The sequence below is a fragment of the Megalops cyprinoides genome, chromosome 13 (genome assembly GCF_013368585.1).
Source record: "Megalops cyprinoides isolate fMegCyp1 chromosome 13, fMegCyp1.pri, whole genome shotgun sequence".
NCBI lineage: Eukaryota > Metazoa > Chordata > Actinopteri > Elopiformes > Megalopidae > Megalops > Megalops cyprinoides.
Window position 1 is genome coordinate 26,778,584 of NC_050595.1, and position 18,920 is coordinate 26,797,503.

The following is an 18,920-nucleotide window of genomic DNA, read 5'->3' on the forward strand; positions in this document are numbered from 1 at the left end:
CTGGCTTTCATAAGAGCAGGCGAGGAGATCAGGCTCCATGAAAAGGCATTTGCTAGGCTGTTTCCTGCAAGCTTCCGTACCCCCAGGATCAACACTTCCTGCCTTAACGAATTGACAGCCTCTCAGTTTCTAACACAGTCGATGGGTTATGGGGGAAGCGTGTTGAACGTGCGCGCGCGTGTGTGTGTGGGGGGGGTGGTGAGGGGGTGGGGGGAGGGTGGTTGACTCTTTATGTGGGAGGAATTTTAATGGCTGCACCGGGTTAGATGAGTGGAGGGTTTCGATCGAAGGCCCTCCCGTTTGGAGGGGCTCACAGGTGTCGCACACCGAAGCGCACCAGCAGACTCTGGGTCAGAGCTCTGATGTTCTTGGGGCAGATGCCTGTTAGCCTCGGCTGAGCAACTCCCCATGTAAAACGCAGGGTTAACCGAGAAGGACACATGCTGGATTTATGGTTTAAGCACTTGTTCCGTGTTCTAAAAAGAAAATCCACTTGTCACATGTCCCAATGTGTTATTCCAGTGGATGGGTCTTCATGGCTCAGAGAGAGAGAGAGAGAGAGAGAGAGAGAGAGAGAGAGAGAGAGAGGTCAGAGGAGAGAGAGAAAGAGAGAGAGTGTTATGTAAAGAGTAGGTCCTGTTCTTCCCCATATCCCTCTACTGTAGATATCTCCCAGCTGTAGCTGTGCGTGCATTTTTGTGTATGAAAAAATCATTTTCAGCTGCAGTGTATCAAATTTGAGGTGATTTGAAATGTAGCTTTTTAGAAAAGAGCGGTATATATTGCATGACCGCATTGCCTTATTGGTTCTTCCTGGCAGTTGAAACATTGTTGAAGAGAACAACATAAGTGTGTGTTTCCAATCCCTGTTTTTATTTGGTCTCGAGGTATCAGTCCATGTTTGCATGTCATGGTTTGCGCTATGCAAAAAAAAGCAATTATGAGCCACTAATTGCTGTTTTGGTTTATTTGTCAATACAGAACACAGTTATGCCATCGCCCCACCCCTTACCTCGTGGGCAGCAATGCCAGAACTTGTGTTTGGGTCTTTTTTCTGTTCTGTTTTTTATATCTTAATTTCTTTATTTTGATTCCTGCCCTGCCTTTTTGCTGCTCCTGTGTCTGACGACCCTGTCTGTGCTCAACGCTTCGCAGAGGGTTCAGAAGGCTGCCAAAATCAAGAAAAAGGCGGTGTGTAAAAAAAAAAATAATAATAAAGAGACAAAATAAAAGAACACCTTGACTCCACCTCCATGCTGCTGCCTCTCCCATCTCTGTCTGTTTTGGTTTTGTCTCCGTGAGCTCTGAAACATTGGGGCTAAAGTTCAGGTTAAGCAGCGAGGCCATGCATATCAGCATGGTGCACCAGAGAGAGCTGTATTGCGTGCGAATGAGATGGGAACGCTCTCTCTTTTCGCTTCCCTCGCTGCACTCAAAACAGAACACGAATCCGACCAATGGAAAATCAGCGCTGATCTTTTGCCATACAGTAACTCTGCGCAGAAAACCACAGTGTAAATTTGATCAGAGAAATGCATGACCGAACGCACGCGGGGAATATTGAAACTAGCTCTGCGTGTCGTGCGCACGGATAAATTGCGCGGCGCACCACGGGATAGATTTAATTAACCTAGATGGACCGCCGTTTGATGAATCCGCGGCCGGCCCTCATCAGCGTGAAAGCCGAGGTCCGTCTGCAGCTGGATTGGCCCGGACAGCTGTGACGGTTCAGAGCCGGCCCGCGCCGGTCACCGCTCTCCCATCTGTTCCAGAGCACACTCACAGTCCCATGTCCTATTAATCTAGGTGGCACTGTCTTCTGGGTGTTTGTGTGGCCATCGCTCACTGTTGTCACCCGTCCTCTCCACTCTGCATGCACTCTTGCTGCTCAGAGACTGCTGTACTGTCTTACCTCTTCAGGGTTTTTTTCTTCTTTCTCTTCTTTCATTACAGCATCGAATCATCATTTATGAATAGGAAAGTGATTGATGTACGACCCCTACTGTAACCACGTGTCAGTCTTTCAAAAAAAAAAGCAATGTTACAGTGTGAAATACGGCCATTTTAAAGAAATACAAGCTGTAGCCCTTTTAACTGAATTCTGTTTATACTGTAAGAATCTGCTCTGAATCCCCCAGACCCTGTAATTAGCAAAAAACATAACAATTTATGGAACCTTTTACAACAAGTCCAGAAGGTATGCTCTTTAAACCTCCGCTGAAGAGCAGATGGCTACAGTTATCCCATCGCAATTAGTGTGAGCCATACGGAGGAGTCATAAACACAAATTATTTCTGACCAAAAAATTGGCTGAAAATCATTTGTCCCATTTATAGCTAGAGGACATCAATATGCTTTTTGAACAGCTCTGTATGTGCTATCAACGAGCATGCATGTATTGGATCAGATATATGCAGTACACAGTATGTCCATGTGATAGTTATTATATGGGAAAAGTAGCGCAGTTCATTTAAACAGTGTTCCCTGCCAGAATTCCCATTTGGCCAGACATATATTATTGTATGATTTATGAATGAGCATTTAAGATCTTTTCAATAGGGGTTTAAGTGTAGTGGCTTTTAACCTCAGCCCTGGAGGGATTTTACCAGGGATTATGTGGACATTGTGAGCAGTCCCTCCAGCCACCAGGAGGCGCTATAACATACCTCTCTGCCCTCTGTCTCCTCACAGAGCCCAGAGGGAGACGCCCAGACGCTGACTGAGGTGGACCTGTTCATATCCACACAGAGGATCAAAGTGCTGAATGCCGATACACAGGTGAGAGGCTACACAATGTGCATACAGTAAAAAGCTTTTATCCCAGGGGCTGGGAAATATGTGCAGTAGCCATATGCGTCCCTCTCCTGGGATTCCTGAATGGATTGCATAACAAGTTATTATCCCTAATATTTTTTTTTTCAAATGATGTCATGTTCATGTAATTCTTTTTAAGAGGGTCTGAAAATAGAATTTTAAAACCCGAAAGCCTGTGTGAACAGCTGTTGATTGAAAGCATGTATGGACAAATGTACCTCTTGGTGCTGTATCCAGAAAAGACAACAACAAAGCCAGCCACTGTACATATGAGTGAATGTTTTAACACACGCCAGCCGCAATTACCAAGCAGCTTGATAAGCTCGCCTGAACATCAGCAGCTCTGAAGAGGCTTTTCTGACGGCGAGCCTTTGTGCGATTTTCCGACGTTTCGGCGTTTCCTCAGAGGGTTTTCTCAGGAGAAGCGCTGCTGTTTGGGAGCGTGGGGGTCCGTCTCCACAGCTACGGAGGGCCCCGGCAGGAAGCGCGCATTGTGAGGGGACCGCGGGTTGCGTAAGAGTGAGGGACCGTGACGGAAGTTTGGAGAGGGGAGCAGTGGCGCGTCCGGGCCACCTGCAGAGAGGCGCAGAGCCCGGGCTTCCTTTCAGCTCCGCTTCCGCCGGGTGCTTAGGGTCGCCGTCACCCGCTTGCCTGGAGGAGGCAAGCCTTTTCAAAAAGCTATGCTGCTCTCAGTGTCCCAGCCCCTATAACACACACTGATTAGGCCCTGCTGAGGTGCATTACTCTCTAGGTGCTTGCTGTGCTGCAGGACTGCAGAGTGGTGTTGACCGTAATAGCAGTGTGTGTGCGTGTGTGTGCGTGTGTGTGTGCGCTTTTCTGTGCTCATCTGTGTTTGTGTGTGTGTGTGTGTGTGTGTGTGTGTGAGTGAGTGCTTGTCTGTGTGTGTGTGGTGAGTGCTTGTCTGTGTGTGTGTGTGTGTGTGTGTGTGTGTGTGTGTGTGTGTGTGTGTGTGTGTGTGTGAGTGCTTGTCTGTGTGTGTGTGTGTGGTGAGTGCTTGTCTGTGTGTATTTGTGTGTGTGTGTGTGTGTGTGTGTGAGTGAGCACTTGTCTGTGTGTATTGAGTGTGTGTGTGGGTGTGTGTGTGTGCGCGTGTGAGTGCCTGAGTTCTTGTCTGTGTGTATTGTGTGTGTATTGTGTGTGTGTGTGTGTGTGTGTGTGTGTGTGTATTGTGTGTGTGTGTGTGTGTGTGTGTGTGTGTGTGTATGTGTGTGTGTGTGTGTGTGCGTGTGAGTGAGTGCTTGTCTGTGTGTGTGTGGTGAGTGCTTGTCTGTGTGTGTGTGGTGAGTGCTTGTCTGTGTGTGCGTGTGTGTGTGTGTGTGTGTGTGTGAGTGCTTGTCTGTGTGTGTGTGTGGTGAGTGCTTGTCTGTGTGTATTTGTGTGTGTGTGTGTGTGTGTGTGAGTGAGCACTTGTCTGTGTGTATTGAGTGTGTGTGTGGGTGTGTGTGTGTCTGTGTGTGTGTGTGTGTGTGCGCGTGTGAGTGCCTGAGTTCTTGTCTGTGTGTATTGTGTGTGTGTGTGTGTGTGTGTGTGTGTGTGTGTGTGTGTGTATGTGTGTGTGTGTGTGTGTGCGTGTGTGTGTGTGTGTGTGTGTGAGTGCGTGCTTTAGACAGCAGAGTTCTGCTGTGTTTGTCTGCACCAAATAGCCCACAGCAGTGAACCATCAGTGTCCCCCAGCTTCCAGCAGTGTAGCTGTGCCACAGCTGCGCTCTTTGATATATTTTGTTATGCTTCATTATCAGCCAGTGTGGAGGCAGAAGAGCTGAGTCCATGTCCAGTAAATGCGGCTGTCCTTCATTTTAAATCCTTCTCTTTTCTCATGTCTTTCCTCCAGATTTTTCTTATTCAGTATTCTTTTTGTACCCCAACGGCGAGTTCATTATGAATAACAGCATAAAAAACTGTGAAATGCACTGCAATAAAGACAATTTTAAAAAGGTGGAAAGTACATTCATAAACTGAAACTGAGTACAGCTGAATCATTTACTTTGCCCTCACAGTAAAAAATCCCATAAATTACAACAATGAAAAATATTCGGTTTAATTAACCTGACGTTCAGGTAGACCTCCATCTTTTTAAGGGTTGATCTATAGACATGAGATGCAGCTATTTTCAATGCAGTCTGTAGCTGCTGCTGCTGCTGACTGGCAGAATCACTAATCTTTATTCCAACAGCCTCCCCGGACACGCTGCGTGTCGAAATCCGAAGAATTAAACTAAGCAGTTTAAAATTCACTCAAAAAATCTAATCTAAAATCACCTCAACAGATTACACAGAATTACAGATTAACCTGGATGATACGACCTTCCATAATATTCCAAAATATGAGAGTTGCTTGCTTTACTGAAAACCACTTTCCATATTTCTGTGTTGGATAAAGCAATTCAATATTACAGCCCACAAAATACGGTACACCCAGTTCTGTCCATGCAGTAGAGTTTCCACATAAATAGCAGCGTTTAAACAGCCACCCTATCGGTCATGTCTGAAACTCTCAAACCACCGAGTAAGGCAATCTTAAACCGCTGGGCCGATTTGCCATGAACCCCCTCTCCGCAGACTTTGATATATAGCGGAGTGTGAGTGCGTTTGAAACGGTAGGCGTTTTCCAGCATCGCAGATCTGTTCTGGCAGATACGAGATGCCACACCAGCTGTGCTGTCGCTGGCCCGCCGTTAGCTCCGATGCCGGTGGCAGTGTGTGGGCCGGCTGGCACTGCCGACCTGCAGCGGTGCAGACCCGCTCCTCTCCTCCCGTGGAGACCATTTTTTACTGTCACAAGTGACCCGCGGGGGAAGGGAGGCCTGGAGAGATGGACAGAGAGATAGAGAGAGAGAGAAAGATGGAGAGAGAGATAGGCAGAGAGAGAGCAATGGAGACAGAGAAGGGCTGGCACTCATGGACACACGTATGTGCGCACACACACACACAGAGTTGCTACAGAATGGTAGGCCACTGTAATTAGCACAGTACAGACACACAAGGCGGGGGAAGCCTTCAGCATAGAAAGGTATTTTAAACTGAGTAATAATAGTGTAGGGCAGAGCGTTTCAAAGTATGTATGTATGAATGTATATATGAATGCATTTGTGCATATTATATATCTATATATCTACATGAAATATGAATGGTAGGTGGTAGATTAAACAGTTTCCCTCCATCTCTCACCCCCCAGTCATGTCATTGTGGAAGTCAGGTTCATTGGAGCTGATGTTTCTATGCCTGACCTGTTGCAGCACGTAGGCGGTAAGTGGAAATGCAGGGTTTCTGCCGCAGAAACCCTGGTAAAGGTCAAAGGCCACATGCACCGCGAGAGCAGACAAATCGGGTAATTAATGCTGCTGACTGGGTAATGATGTAACTGTCAAGCTCCAGTAAGACTCAGCCGAGCAGCCCTGCTCGCTTTCTCCTGCGCTAGCGGCTGTTCACACCCCGGGCACGTTTCATCATTCCGGCAAGAGCTGCAGCCTCCAGAGTCTGGTGTAGAATCCCGAACCGAGACTCCTCTCACATGTATGATGCTTCGTTCTGTGTTGTGGTTGTTGGCGCTCGCAGGACACACTTAAGATTGGGCGTACGAGTCCCAAAGCTGTGGCACTTGCTGTATCCCGGCGCTGCCGTGACTGTGTCGTTTCCCTGTGTTGCCGCCCAGGAGACGATGATGGACAACGCGCTGCGGACGATCTCGTACATCGCGGACATCGGGAACATCGTGGTGCTGATGGCGCGCCGCCGCATGCCGCGCACCGCCTCGCAGGACTGCATCGAGACCACGCCCGGCGCCACCGAGGGCAAGAAGCAGTACAAGATGATCTGCCACGTCTTCGAGTCCGAGGACGTGAGTGCCCCCGGCTCCCCGTGGCTTCCGCCGCTGATGAGGCGGCCCTCAGCTGTGTCTTATTTCTTTTCTTCCGTGTCTCTGCCAAAATGAGTGGCAGCTTCTAGATTGCATACCTTTTGTACCAATTTGTTGCACATCTCTGTTATGTTTACCTCAGAAATATGGAAATGGATAATGGTCTTTTTTTCATGTGTATGTGTGTGCCTGTGTGTGTGCTTGCGTGTGGGTGTGTGCGTGTACCTGTGTGTGTATGTGTTCAGTTGTTTCTTGTTTCACTGTATCAAGGTCTGGGCTTAGATGAATGGCAGGTTGTAGATTACATGCCTTCTGATCCAATTTGTTGCACATCTCTCCTTCTAATCCAAAAATATGGAAATGCATAATGGTCTTTTTTATGGGTGTGTGCCTGTGTGTGTGTGTGTGTGTGTGTGATTGTGTGTGTACATGTGCATTTGCATATGTATATGCGTGCTAGTGTATGTGCATGCGGTGCTTGTGTTTGTGTATATGTGTGTGTGTGTGTGTGTTTCTGTGTGTCTGTGTGTGTGTATTGCCTGCAATCACCTTGTCAGACTGCTGATCAGCAGTAGAGATGGTAGAGATATGGTATTCACAGACCAAATGTTGCCGACTCTGGAGGGACAGCAGCCAGGGAGCAGAGCAGAGGAAGAGCACCAATCACAGAGGCCACATTAATATTCATCAGGAAAAAAATCGCATTATAGAAGAGAAAATTGTGAGCTATTATCACAGTCAGCACTGAACACTGTTCTAACATTTCCCCGGCCTTACCTAGGAGATTAAGATGTCTGCATAGCTGCTGCACTCTAACAGGAAGCCTGCCACGGACGCTTGAAGTGTCCAAGTAGCCTTGAGTAGAATCAGCAGAGCAGTCAAGCTTAAGCCAAACATCTTAGCAACAAGGGCGCAGTTAATGGGGAACAGAGGGAGCACCCACCGGGGCTTTCTGCAGCTGGCCCCGGGTCATCCGCACAGACTGCCATGTGACGCGGCGTGTGTCGGAGAGGAGACGCCGCTCTGATTGGCCGATCTTTCCCCCCTCGCCTGTCTCCGGGCCCTGTCACCTCGGCCTGCCACTGCATTGCAGTAGCCCTCCACACTGTGCCGGTCTAATTAGACGGGCCGATACTTCAAGACTGATGAGTCAGTGTTTACGTGTGAGTCATTTAGAGCCACTTAGGCGATGCTCCTGTTTTACACTTGCGAGAGTTTTGTAGGGCAGAATACTTTTCAGGTGCATCATTATTGAAAACATTGTTCCGGCCTATCAATGAATTATTTAATCTTTTTTCTTTTTTTTAAGCAAATTGAGAAATGGGATCCGCCAAAGATGAGGTACTAATTTATGGAAATACTGACTCATTTTATCCTAATACATATTTCATTTAGGCCAGAAGGAGAAGGTGACGGGATCTTATTGACTCCATAATTTTTCATTCCCAGATGAGCAGCTGGGCTGGCTGTTGGATGCGTTTGCAGTTCATTTTGTGCCTGTTGCCACACTCCTCGCAGCTGTGGACCTGCTTTATGTGGGCATTGTTTTGATGGCAGGCTGTTAGCAGAGCTGTCTCGGCCTATGCGCTGACTTTGAGTTCGAGAGCCATGATTTTTATCCCAGCCACCCGAGGGAGGCACTCCGCGCGAGTGGCCACTTTTTGAAAACGTCCTCCTGTCAGAGATCACACGGCCCCGAGCTGTCCCGGCTTTTCATGGCGTGTTTGTGCACCACGCAGACTTTTTCATCTTCACGGTGTTTCCCCTGGTTCCAAGCTGTGGGCCAACTTAGGAGACAGACTTCAGAGAGGCGGGTCACGCACCGGCTCGTGGCCGCGCTCTCCGTTACAACCTCGTGGGTTCTCCCTCCCGCCGTCGATAACACCAAGGAGAAAAGCCGGCGGTCGCTGATGGAGAAGATTGAACCAAATGGTGTTTGACATTGAAAATCAATTGGGGCTCGTTTCTGCGATTCAGCTCCGCGCATGCATAAATAAAACAAGCTCCCAAGAAGCCGATCGCTTTTGGAAAGGTGCCCGCGGAGATCGTGGGAATCAAATGGTTGCCTCTGTAAGCCTGTTCGGGAGGGTCTGTTTTTGAGGAAGACAGTGATGACATTATCACGTCTTTTTTGGCTTGTGCAGTCATATGGAGTCTTGAGTCTGTTCTGTTTCTCTGTGGTCATCACAGAATTATTTTTAACCACTGAAGTTTGGTATTGTTTCTTTCTCCCCTTGCATGGCACAGGCACAGCTGATTGCTCAGTCCATAGGACAGGCATTCAGCGTGGCCTACCAAGAGTTCCTGAGGGCCAACGGGATCAACCCTGAGGACCTGAGCCAGAAAGAGTACAGCGACATCATCAACACGCAGGAGATGTACAATGATGACCTCATCCACTTCTCCAACTCGGAGAACTGCAAAGAGGTGGGCCCTCCTTCGACGGCACGGTTTGCTGCTGGGTGACGGAGCTGGGCAGCGTTGCCGGGGGGGTGGGGTGGGGGGGAATTGGGCGTGACTCAGGCCCCCCCCGGCTGAGCGCTCTCCCTGCGCCGAGGGGGCAGCATGCTGTTCTTTTCCTGCTGCGAGACATGGCATTAGCCACTCCTTAGCATTCCACTCCTCGACTCTTCCCCCATCTCTCTCCTCTGCTCCTTTTCTGTGTGAGCACTCATCCGTCTCTCTGTTGTCTCCACTGTGATCCCCGCCCTACAGCTGCAGCTGGAGAAGCAGAAGGGGGAGATCCTGGGCGTGGTCATCGTGGAGTCAGGGTGGGGCTCCATCCTGCCCACCGTCATCCTGGCCAACATGATGAACGGAGGCCCCGCCGCCCGCTCCGGCAAGCTCAGCATCGGGGACCAGATCATGTCCATCAACAACACCAGCCTGGTGGGGCTGCCCCTCGCCACCTGCCAGGGCATCATCAAGGTGGGGGACAGGGAGTAGAGCTGGGCGGGGCAGGGCTCAGGTCAGGGCGGGGCAGAGCCCAGAGCAGGGCGGGGCAGTGGGGTAGGGCAGAGGAGGGTGTGGCAGGACATGTTAAGGCGGGGCAGGGTAGAGAAATGTAAATACAAAGAAATGTAATATTTATTTGGCTGTAGGTACAGGCGCCTCTAAATTGTTAGCGTCCTGTGGCTTTGCGCACCGCATCTTGAGTGATTCGTACTGATTTCCCTGTGCCCTCTGCCTTGAATGAAGGAATGCATCAAATAAACAACTGAAATTAAAAACTGAGTGAAAATGCGCTGGAGGAAGTCTGCTTGTGGCCAGCCACTTAGCGCTTCTCTTTGTCTGTGCTGTGCTTTCGACAGGGCCTGAAGAACCAGGTTCAGGTGAAGCTGAACATCGTTAGCTGCCCCCCTGTCACCACTGTCCTCATCAAGCGGCCGGACCTCAAGTACCAGCTGGGCTTCAGCGTGCAGAATGGCATAGTGAGTCCCGGGGGGGATCAGAGCCCTTCAATCTGGTTGCTTCTGTGCCTGCAGCCCTTGCAAGACTGACACAATATTCAAAACCAGTTCAGCCTCGCTTTCAGCTGTAAGAAACTGTAAATAGAGTGTGGTACCTTTGCTTTCCGTGCGGATATTCAGTTCAATTCATCCAATTCAATTAAATTCAGTTCAATTCATTACTGTTTTATTGGAAGGACAAGCAAGTGCTGTGTTGCCAAAGCAATAATATGAACATTGAAGTAAATAATTAAACACAGCTATACAAAGTCAAAGAAAACATACATACATTCAAGTTAAACCGATAAGTTCCAAACAATAATTAACCTTACATGTTACATGGAACTGTGAATTATAAATTGATTAATTATTATAATTAATACACACATTACAAAAGTGCATATTGCTGCAACAGCGTAAGGCACTCACTGTCCCCCATGCTGTGGCATGGTTTAAACACCTCTCTCTCTTTCTGTGTAGATCTGCAGTCTGATGCGCGGGGGCATCGCCGAGCGAGGGGGTGTCCGCGTCGGCCACCGCATCATCGAGATCAACGGCCAGAGCGTGGTGGCCACCGCCCACGAGAAGATCGTCCAGGCCCTGTCCAACTCCGTGGGCGAGGTGAGGGCGGGAGAGGAGTCTGCCCGACTGTGGGGAGAGAAGGGTTTCTTGCTTTCATAAAAACGAATGATTGTTTGGATATATGATATTATTGATGTTCCCCCAAAGTGTTCATCAGATATAGCTGCAGCTGTGACACTTGCTCCTGTGAAGGATGGAGAACTGTAGGAATAGAAGGAATAAAACTTTAGCCCCTGCTTTGGTTAGCAATGACAGAAGTCGGGAGTCTCCTTGCCCCTGTCCCCTTAGAGGGTCTCCCAGCTGTGAGCGTTCTGTAACACAGTACCATGTGAGTCAGAAATGGCCTCTGGAAAGCCACGTAAATCATGCTGCTTTGGGTAAGTGTGAGACAGAGAGAGAGTACACGCGGCCGGTCTGAGTGGGCACACGTCTGCGTTACCATCTTTGCATTGTGTCTGTGAACTCCTCCGGCGCTTTTGCGCTGTGAGGTCTGTCGTACACAAGCGCTGGGATTTATGGCTGTGCGTAATAGCTGTTAGATAACGTGATTCAGCTGTGTGTCACAGAGGCAGGGCTGACATTTCAGCTCAAACGGTGATAAATTGGGAGCGGATGTCAGAGGCGCAAACGCGCGTCCTCACCACCCTAACAGAGTTTCTCGGTTGCTTCTGTCCTTTTCCCCTTTGTTCCAGATCCACATGAAGACCATGCCGGCAGCCATGTTCAGACTCTTAACCGGACAGGAGACTCCCATGTACATCTAGAGCCGGAATTGACTTTCTTTCATATGGAGAGCCATAAACAGACGCTGTTTACACATGCCGGGGGGGTTGGACGGACACACGCCCCCCCCCCCCCCCCCCCCCCAGGGACAAATTAAGCAGACTGGCAGCTCCTCCCCCCTAAGGAGCTCCCATGTCTCCATTTCCAGCCATTTCTACTTTCTTTCCTTTCCTATCATTTGCTTCTCGCTCTGCTAAAAAGGGGGGGAACACTGACCCCTTTCATCAGCACTAACGAATTACTGACACTCTATATTTTACAGACTTTAAACAGAAGGAGAAGAGAGGCAGCCCTCAGAGCTGGTGACGTCGATGTTATTTATTCGTGCTGTCTGTGTGTGGGATGTGGGTTCAGTTAGGCAACAATGTGGAGGGAGTGAGTGAGCGCATCGCGGTTTATTTTTTTATATGCATTATATATATTTACATGGTATATACTGTATAGTCCTATTTTTCTTTTATTGTTTGTGTTTTTTTAATGTAAATACATTTTTCTTTTGCTAATGCTAACGGGGTTTGTTGGGAAAGGCCAGTGTTGAGCTGTAAATACTGACTGACTTTGCCGGCGGGTTTGAACTTCGGGGAATTCGGGCTCCTATGCAGCTGTCATCCCAGGTGAGGGATTGTGGGAGGTATGTAGATAAGGCTTTGCTCCCTCAAACTGGTTCTTGATTCAGACTATTCAGCGGGGAGTTTTTCCCCCATTCACAGCAGAAGTCAATAGATGCTACTGTACAAAACAATTAGTGGTAGAGAAATTTGAAAACGATGCCTATGTGAGAGACTTCAATCCAGTCATTTTTGGCAGCAAGGCTGAAATGATGTGGCTACATTATAGTTGTGCCTTCATTATAGTCCAGATCAATTATAAAATGGATATTGAAGGACAGCGCATTTTGTTTCCATAGTTACATACTATACGTAACCCAATTTTAGTAGCAGGGGTGTGAAGGAGCCTCACACCGACCCCTACACATTTGTTAATTTTGTGGGCAGTGCAAATGTCCAAAGATGTAACTAAATTTGCCCATCTGCAATGCATTTTATGGATGAACTGTTTTAATGCAAAGAAACTATATGTGTCTGGGCCTTTTTGTTACTCCTTCATGTAAGTGGACCCTGTGGGACTGCCCTGTGTTCCTCACACTTTGTAGAATTTAAAAAAGGAAACCCCCTCAGTGATTAACATACATGTTTTAATTTTTATCTTGAAAGCGATTCTAAAACATTGTATGAAAACATGAAACTGTGTATTTTTCACAATATGCGTATTCTGTTCCTCTTTGGTGTTTCCTAGAGAAACTCTTGAGATTTGTTTGAGTGGATTGTGAATGTAATGTACTTTTAGAACCGTGTCCATTATCATCTGCAGTATTAGAATGTGTGTACATAATGCAAACCTTGTCTAGTATTGTGCCCTCTTGGGAATTACTGTTAGTCACCGCAATCTTCTTTTTTTCCCCAGTAAGGTTGGGCCTCTGCCTTGACAGAAAAGTAATGACGATGATTATAATGAAATAAAACACACTGTGACTGAAGAGGCCTTACCATAGAGTAATGCTTTTAAAATGTACTAAGATGAAATTTGAAAAATAACGTTACATTAAATGAAATTACCTGTTTGCATGCAGCTGAAGATAGAGTCGTTCTGGAAAAATAACAATAAAATTAAATAAGTAAACCCAAACTTTGGAGAATGTTCTTTTTGGTTTTTGACGTGCCAGGTTGGGTGTCATTAAATTGGGGCTTGATTTGGCGCCTCCTGGAGATGCAGCCAAAGGTTAACCTTTATTTGGTCAAAGAACTACAAACTCCTCTTTAACTGAGGTGACCTAGGGCAGCAGGTAGCAGTGTAGCATAGTGGTTAAGGAACAGGACTCGTGACTGAAAGGTTGCCGGTTTGCTTCCCTGCTGGGGCACTACTGTTGTTCCCTTGGGCAAGGTACTTTACCCACAATTGCCTCAGTAAGTATCCAGCTGTATAAATGGATAATATTGTTTTAAAAAAAAAAGTATACCTATGTAAGTTGTTCTGGGTAAGAGCGTCTGCTGAATGATGCATCGTAACCAAATACACAGGATTACGAAAGCAATGAACAGTGGTGGGAGTGATCGGGCAATCTGTTTTCAACATCCAGAATTTCACAAGAAAGCTGATTTTTCTTATAGAAGGAAGAAAGGACCTTGGTTTATCGTCTTGTCCAAAAGATGGCGCCTCCTATAGCACACAGCATCACAGCCATTTCACTCCATTGGGATATTTGTTACTCATTACCCAGAATTTCTTAGTATATATATGTGGTCTGTACTGGGATGATCTTTAAGAGACAGGTTAGGAATATATACTGCATGTTATAGATTGTCAGTTAGAGCCGAGCTTCAGTTGGCATCACATTTATTGCTGCAGACTTGCGTTACATAAACACTTGTGGGTGCCAAAGCAATGGGTGAAATGGTTACTGATGTATTTGAAACTAAGTCCACAGTTTAAAAAAAAATGAATTGATTGGTTGAGATTTTACAGGAGGAAAGTGCTGGGAGGCAAGTCCTGTGAGGCTTAATTCTAGCGAGGTGTGCTGTGCCTCTGAGCATCTCATCTGTGGGATCTGATGCAACACCAGCATGGCTGGCTGACATAATGCTGAGCTCCATGCAGGTACATCAATAATCTCCTCTGGCTGCTGTAACTGGCCTCAGAATTGAACTTTTCTCTTTCAGGGATCAACAGCAGGAATGTGGTTAAATGTAGCATCGTTGCTGGATTTGCTGTACCTGTTAAACTAAAGTGTGAGGTGTATTCTCTGCAAAACCAGTTTCAAAATCATATGATTTGAAGAAAATCTGTCTGTGATTCCTGGGATGTAGCTGAATGTGACTGCATTCCTTTATTGTGTGTGCACTTGGAGAATGTAGGACTCTGGTTTCCGGTACAATTTCTGTTACAGTTCTCATTATCAGGAATGTGTTCCCAAAGTGGAGTTGTCATTGTGCATGAGGAGGATGAAGCAGGTTTCATACTGGGCTTCAAAAAAAATCACGTTGAAACTGTGCTGATGATAAACGACCCTCTCTCTCACTTTGAGAGACACCATCTGAGTCGTATGACTTTTATTTTCCTAATTTCCAGCATTTAGATTTGATTGATTTATTGCGTAGTGATTAGTGTGTAGTAGTCAATTTTATGCATAATTATAAACTACACATTTACCCTGTGAAAAAGAAACCCCACCCACAAATTTGGGTAAACAGCACCATCTTGTGGTGCAGAGCAGTTTTCATTTATATAGGGCACAAAATAAATAAATAAATAAATAACTCCAGCACGTCACCAACTGGTCAATTCCAATGTGTGCATTCAATAACCCTCCAGTAAATTTGACTATATCACCAAAATGATCGCAGGGGAAACTCAAAAGTAACAGCTTTGTATGTAACGAATAAGAAGGCAATGCATCTGTAATATCTGATACTTTTCAAGATGCTTTTATTGGATTTGTTGTAAATGAGGGCATGCATGACATATAAAATATGTCTAATATAAATATGTCTCTAATATACTGTAATGTAAGTAGATGCTGAAGTATTTAGTTTATTTTTCACTTACACAATACTGATCATAAGAACATCATGGAAAGCATTTTGTAACCAATCTTATCATTCACATGAGGAATATATACATTATTTACACTAACCTTTGTACACTATAAGTTAACATCAACAGATTTCAACTACATAAGTGGTTATGAGTAAAAAAGAAATTGCTTCTTCTTCTGATATTGCAGGTTCCGTGGCTTTTCAAGTAAAGATGGAATTACCGAGGAGGATACAGTACTCTTCATATTTCAAGCTGAAAAACACAACATGAGTTGTCATTTTTATAAAGTGCTGCAATGTGTTGGCATATCATTTATGCTTAAAAGAAGCTGTGAAGCTGATAAACTCATGCACACCTGTAACAGGTTTTTAGATCTGGGTTTTCTCTATGTCTTCCATTCTCCTTGTCTCCTGTTGCTGAAACAGAACGATTTGTGTTTTAAATGATCTTATAATAGACATGATACTTCCTCAGTTCAATTTGCAATGACAGAGTTCTGAAGCTCATAAAAGTAAATACTTAAAACTGTAAATTCATGAAAATAAGTATGTCAGTGCAGATATATAAAATAATACCAAAGAGTAACATTTCATCCACTCTAAGGCAGCTTCAGTCTGACCCCAAAACGAATTTAAGGCAATTGCTTGTTGTAATAATGTTAACGTTTGTGTTTCATGTGCCTTGTGTTTAGATTGAATTTGCCCTTCAAAGACTTGACTGACTCTTACCATTAATGTTACACTCCCAAGCGGTAGAGTGGTCACTTCATCAAGAAAGTTGGCGTTTATGTATCCTTCCCCTAAACATGAGTCTTCGTCAGGGTCATCTGCTCCCACGCTGAAGGCATCTCTCATTTTCTCTGGCACCAAGCAGTCCAGTATGATCACCACCACACCGATGAGACAGCACAGCAGACCTGCCGGGAAGCACATGTATACCAGTTTCATGATTATTGCTCGTATTTCTGTTCATTATGATCAATTACCTTTTTCAACTGTCAGTTATCAACATGTAAATGGAGATATTACAGTATCAATGTGCTTGATTAAATTGTAAATGCTTTTATTTAAATGTATATTCATGTGTATATTCATCTATAACTGTGGGTAAGCCAATGTAAGCCACTATGTACTGGCATTTCCTGCAGCTGCCAGGCTCTCTGGGCTTCTGTAATTGTTCAGTATTGGAGCTATTATAAGGCTCATGCGTGATATAGCTAGCAAGAGAAACTTGCAATTTGTCATTTCTCAGTATCTTGTGGCCTTTCTGACATCATGTTCTTGGTAATGATGACATGAAACATTACCAAAAAAGGTAAGCAGAGATTGTGAGAGTAGCGTGTTAGCATGCCAGGCTGCCAGTGCTTTTCAGCCTCAAAGTAATTGAGGCTCAGCAGTGATTTTTACCTGTGGCCAGGGCCAGCCAGAAGGAGTGGCTTAGCTCTGCCTCAAAGGACTCCGTCCCTATGGTGAAGGTGCACGTGGGGACGTTCTGAATGGTAGCAAAGGATGCCAGGGAGAAGAAGATGAACACTCCCGTGGCGACCATCATGTAGCCGGCGTAGAGGATGACAGGAAAGGAGAAGAGGATGTTGGCAACCAGCCAGCAGCAGAATGCTGTCCTGCAAAGACCAGGTCACATCCGTGTGTCATTTTACATTGGATATAGGCCTGCGAGTCATTTCTACTGAAGCGGACAGTCACCTTCCAGTGAATCAATCATCGGCATTACATCATCTTACCACATGGTGCCAGATGCGTAGCGCCCGGAGTATCTGTACTGGTAGTAAAGGCCACAGGGGCTGTTGAGGGTGAACTTCTCGGCGATGTATAGGATGGGGTTGGGAAGGCCCCTCTCGAGAGCGTCTTCGTAGTCCTTGTCCAGAAGGTTCGTCCATCTGAACATCTCGTTGTAGTTTATGGTCTCGTTCAGCTGCTCCACTGGCTCTCCTGCAGGATCGGTGCAGGCACACAGCAGTTAGCCACCCAGTGGACTGGCACCGGAACTGTAGCCTTGTCAGTATAACTGATCACCCAGACATGCACAGTTAATCAATATCTATTTTCTTGACTGCATTATTTTAAAGAAGCCATGATTATTTCCATTTGAGCTGGAATAGACAGAGAAACCATCAGCCAATGGCCCACCTTTAAGTGTAACATTTATTCCAGATAGTCCTACATGCAGTCCGACCTCGGCTGTTACTAAGGCATTGCTGAAGGACTTGTAGGTGGTGTTCGCTTTCACGCTGGCAGCAGCCCAGTCGCTTGTGAAGTTGACGGCTAAGGGAAAAAAGGCAAATGAGATACTGCATACAGACGGAAAGCGGATGAGTTACCTTTTCAGACAACTAGGGCGAGATGAGTGGGAGAAATACTGCCCCCTACAGGACTACGGCAACAATGGTAGATATCAGTAACTTTATACCAGTGCAAAAAGGACGCGCCTAAAATTGTATTCACTGCCTCAGCATAAGGTTCACATTTAGTTGACAGGCAGTATACCGGACCTCACGAGTCAGCATTGCAGGATCCTAAACCTTTTGTCAAGCATTAAAATGTTTACACAAGGTCTGCACAGGTGTACAGTATAACGTAAATCCAGGAGACGATATTATTGGTACAATAGATTCAAATCAACACTTTCAAGACAAGTACTCATGGAAAGGCAGCATATTAGCTTCACTTCATTATACATTGAGCATAGAAAAGTTTCATGATGGATATTTTCACAGGGTACCCGCAGTTAACAGCACCTGATACTAATAGGGTACCTGTATCAACATTATTAAATGACGTAGGCAACATTTTACATTCGAGAGGACGCACGCATACAGCCACTAGCTGTAGGTATACCGTCCAAATGAACCCTTTAATAACACAGCAGCTGCATACAGTGCCATGCATGTTGATCAAGGCGACTGTCAGAATGTAGACATCATTATTTAAGAATGAGTTCAAAGACTTACTCACCGACAATTACTGCGCCTATGAATAAACTGAGAATTATTCTGAACATCCAGAAGAATCTCTAAAAGAAAGGAGACATATCGTTCAAATTGCTGCCACGTATCAGTTTCAAACTCTCAACCCCTTCTGCATTTTGATTATCTCAATTATATGTAAAATATTGCATTGAAAATCGAAAAAGTAAGAAAAGTAAGATATCAGTTTTTAACAGTTTTTTTTTCTTTTTAACATTTTTTTTGCAACAGGTGAAACTCGATTGTTTCAGCAACTTCGTACTTACCAACTTGCCACGTATCCCTGGGAGAATAATGAGGAAAGTGAGGGCAAAAACGAGGAATACCAGGATAACAGTTAGTAAATCGAGACTGAAGATGAAGGGAGTTCTTTGTCGGGTGTAGAATGGATAAATGTCATTGACGAACGTCATCTTGTCCCGGGTTGCACTCCGAGCCTAAATGCAGACAGAGGTACAGTGAGGACAGTGTTAGCAGATCGTTCTCAGTTACCTTGAGATTTAGAGATAGGATAGAGGTTTGCTTTAAAAGACAAGATGTAGCTGCACGACTTTAATGAATAGTAGCTACTAAATTAGCAAACTACCCTAAAATATATAACACTTAAATTTTATTAAATTTACGTACGTTGTAATATAATATTTTTGATGAACATGGCTAATTATGTGAATCAATTGTGATGTTTAGAACATGAAAAACGGCGCACAAAAAGTCTGCTCACCTGCAAAAGACCTGACAAATTTGAGAATGTCGGCAAGTAAGAGGCTGGATAAAGGAGCTTGTTTCCACTTAGAATACCTGATGCGCACGGGATGCGCCTCTTATATACCACCTGTCGG

At 45.7% G+C, this 18,920-nt stretch overlaps 2 protein-coding genes across 3 annotated transcripts in view; one reads left to right on the plus strand and one right to left on the minus strand.

The window, feature by feature from the left end:
- The window catches only part of LOC118787855 (amyloid-beta A4 precursor protein-binding family A member 2-like), a 67,880-nt gene extending 56,291 nt beyond the window's left edge, over positions 1–11,589 (plus strand). The window contains exons 7-14 of one of the 2 annotated variants that reach the window (XM_036543577.1): positions 1,156–1,191; positions 2,692–2,778; positions 6,487–6,672; positions 8,938–9,117; positions 9,406–9,618; positions 10,002–10,121; positions 10,620–10,760; positions 11,414–11,589. In XM_036543577.1, coding sequence (XP_036399470.1) covers positions 1,156–1,191; positions 2,692–2,778; positions 6,487–6,672; positions 8,938–9,117; positions 9,406–9,618; positions 10,002–10,121; positions 10,620–10,760; positions 11,414–11,485 — 1,035 coding nt within the window. In that variant the 3' untranslated portion in view covers positions 11,486–11,589. The remainder of the gene's footprint in view (positions 1–1,155; positions 1,192–2,691; positions 2,779–6,486; positions 6,673–8,937; positions 9,118–9,405; positions 9,619–10,001; positions 10,122–10,619; positions 10,761–11,413) is intronic. The other variant, XM_036543578.1, reaches the window with a different exon arrangement.
- A 3,749-nt stretch (positions 11,590–15,338) lies between these two features.
- LOC118788368 (dual oxidase maturation factor 1-like) lies at positions 15,339–18,854 on the minus strand. The gene is made up of 8 exons (XM_036544336.1): positions 18,803–18,854; positions 18,348–18,518; positions 18,071–18,128; positions 17,246–17,380; positions 16,840–17,047; positions 16,505–16,719; positions 15,827–16,014; positions 15,339–15,350 (listed from the first exon to the last, which is right to left on the minus strand). The coding sequence occupies exons 2-8, from the start codon at positions 18,492–18,494 to the stop codon at positions 15,339–15,341; spliced, it is 963 nt and encodes a 320-aa protein (XP_036400229.1). The 5' UTR covers positions 18,495–18,518; positions 18,803–18,854.
- Between the last annotated feature and the right edge of the window lie 66 nt (positions 18,855–18,920).

Excerpts from the sequence above, each read along its gene's own strand:
- LOC118788368 (XM_036544336.1), bottom strand. The coding sequence starts at position 18,494 with ATGACGTTCGTCAATGACATTTATCCATTCTACACCCGACAAAGAACT. Across the intron at positions 18,129-18,347 it reads CAGGGATACGTGGCAAGTTG|AGATTCTTCTGGATGTTCAG; the intron begins GTAAGTACGAAG and ends CCTTTCTTTTAG. Across the intron at positions 16,015-16,504 it reads CTGGCTGGCCCTGGCCACAG|GTCTGCTGTGCTGTCTCATC; the intron begins GTAAAAATCACT and ends GCTTCCCGGCAG.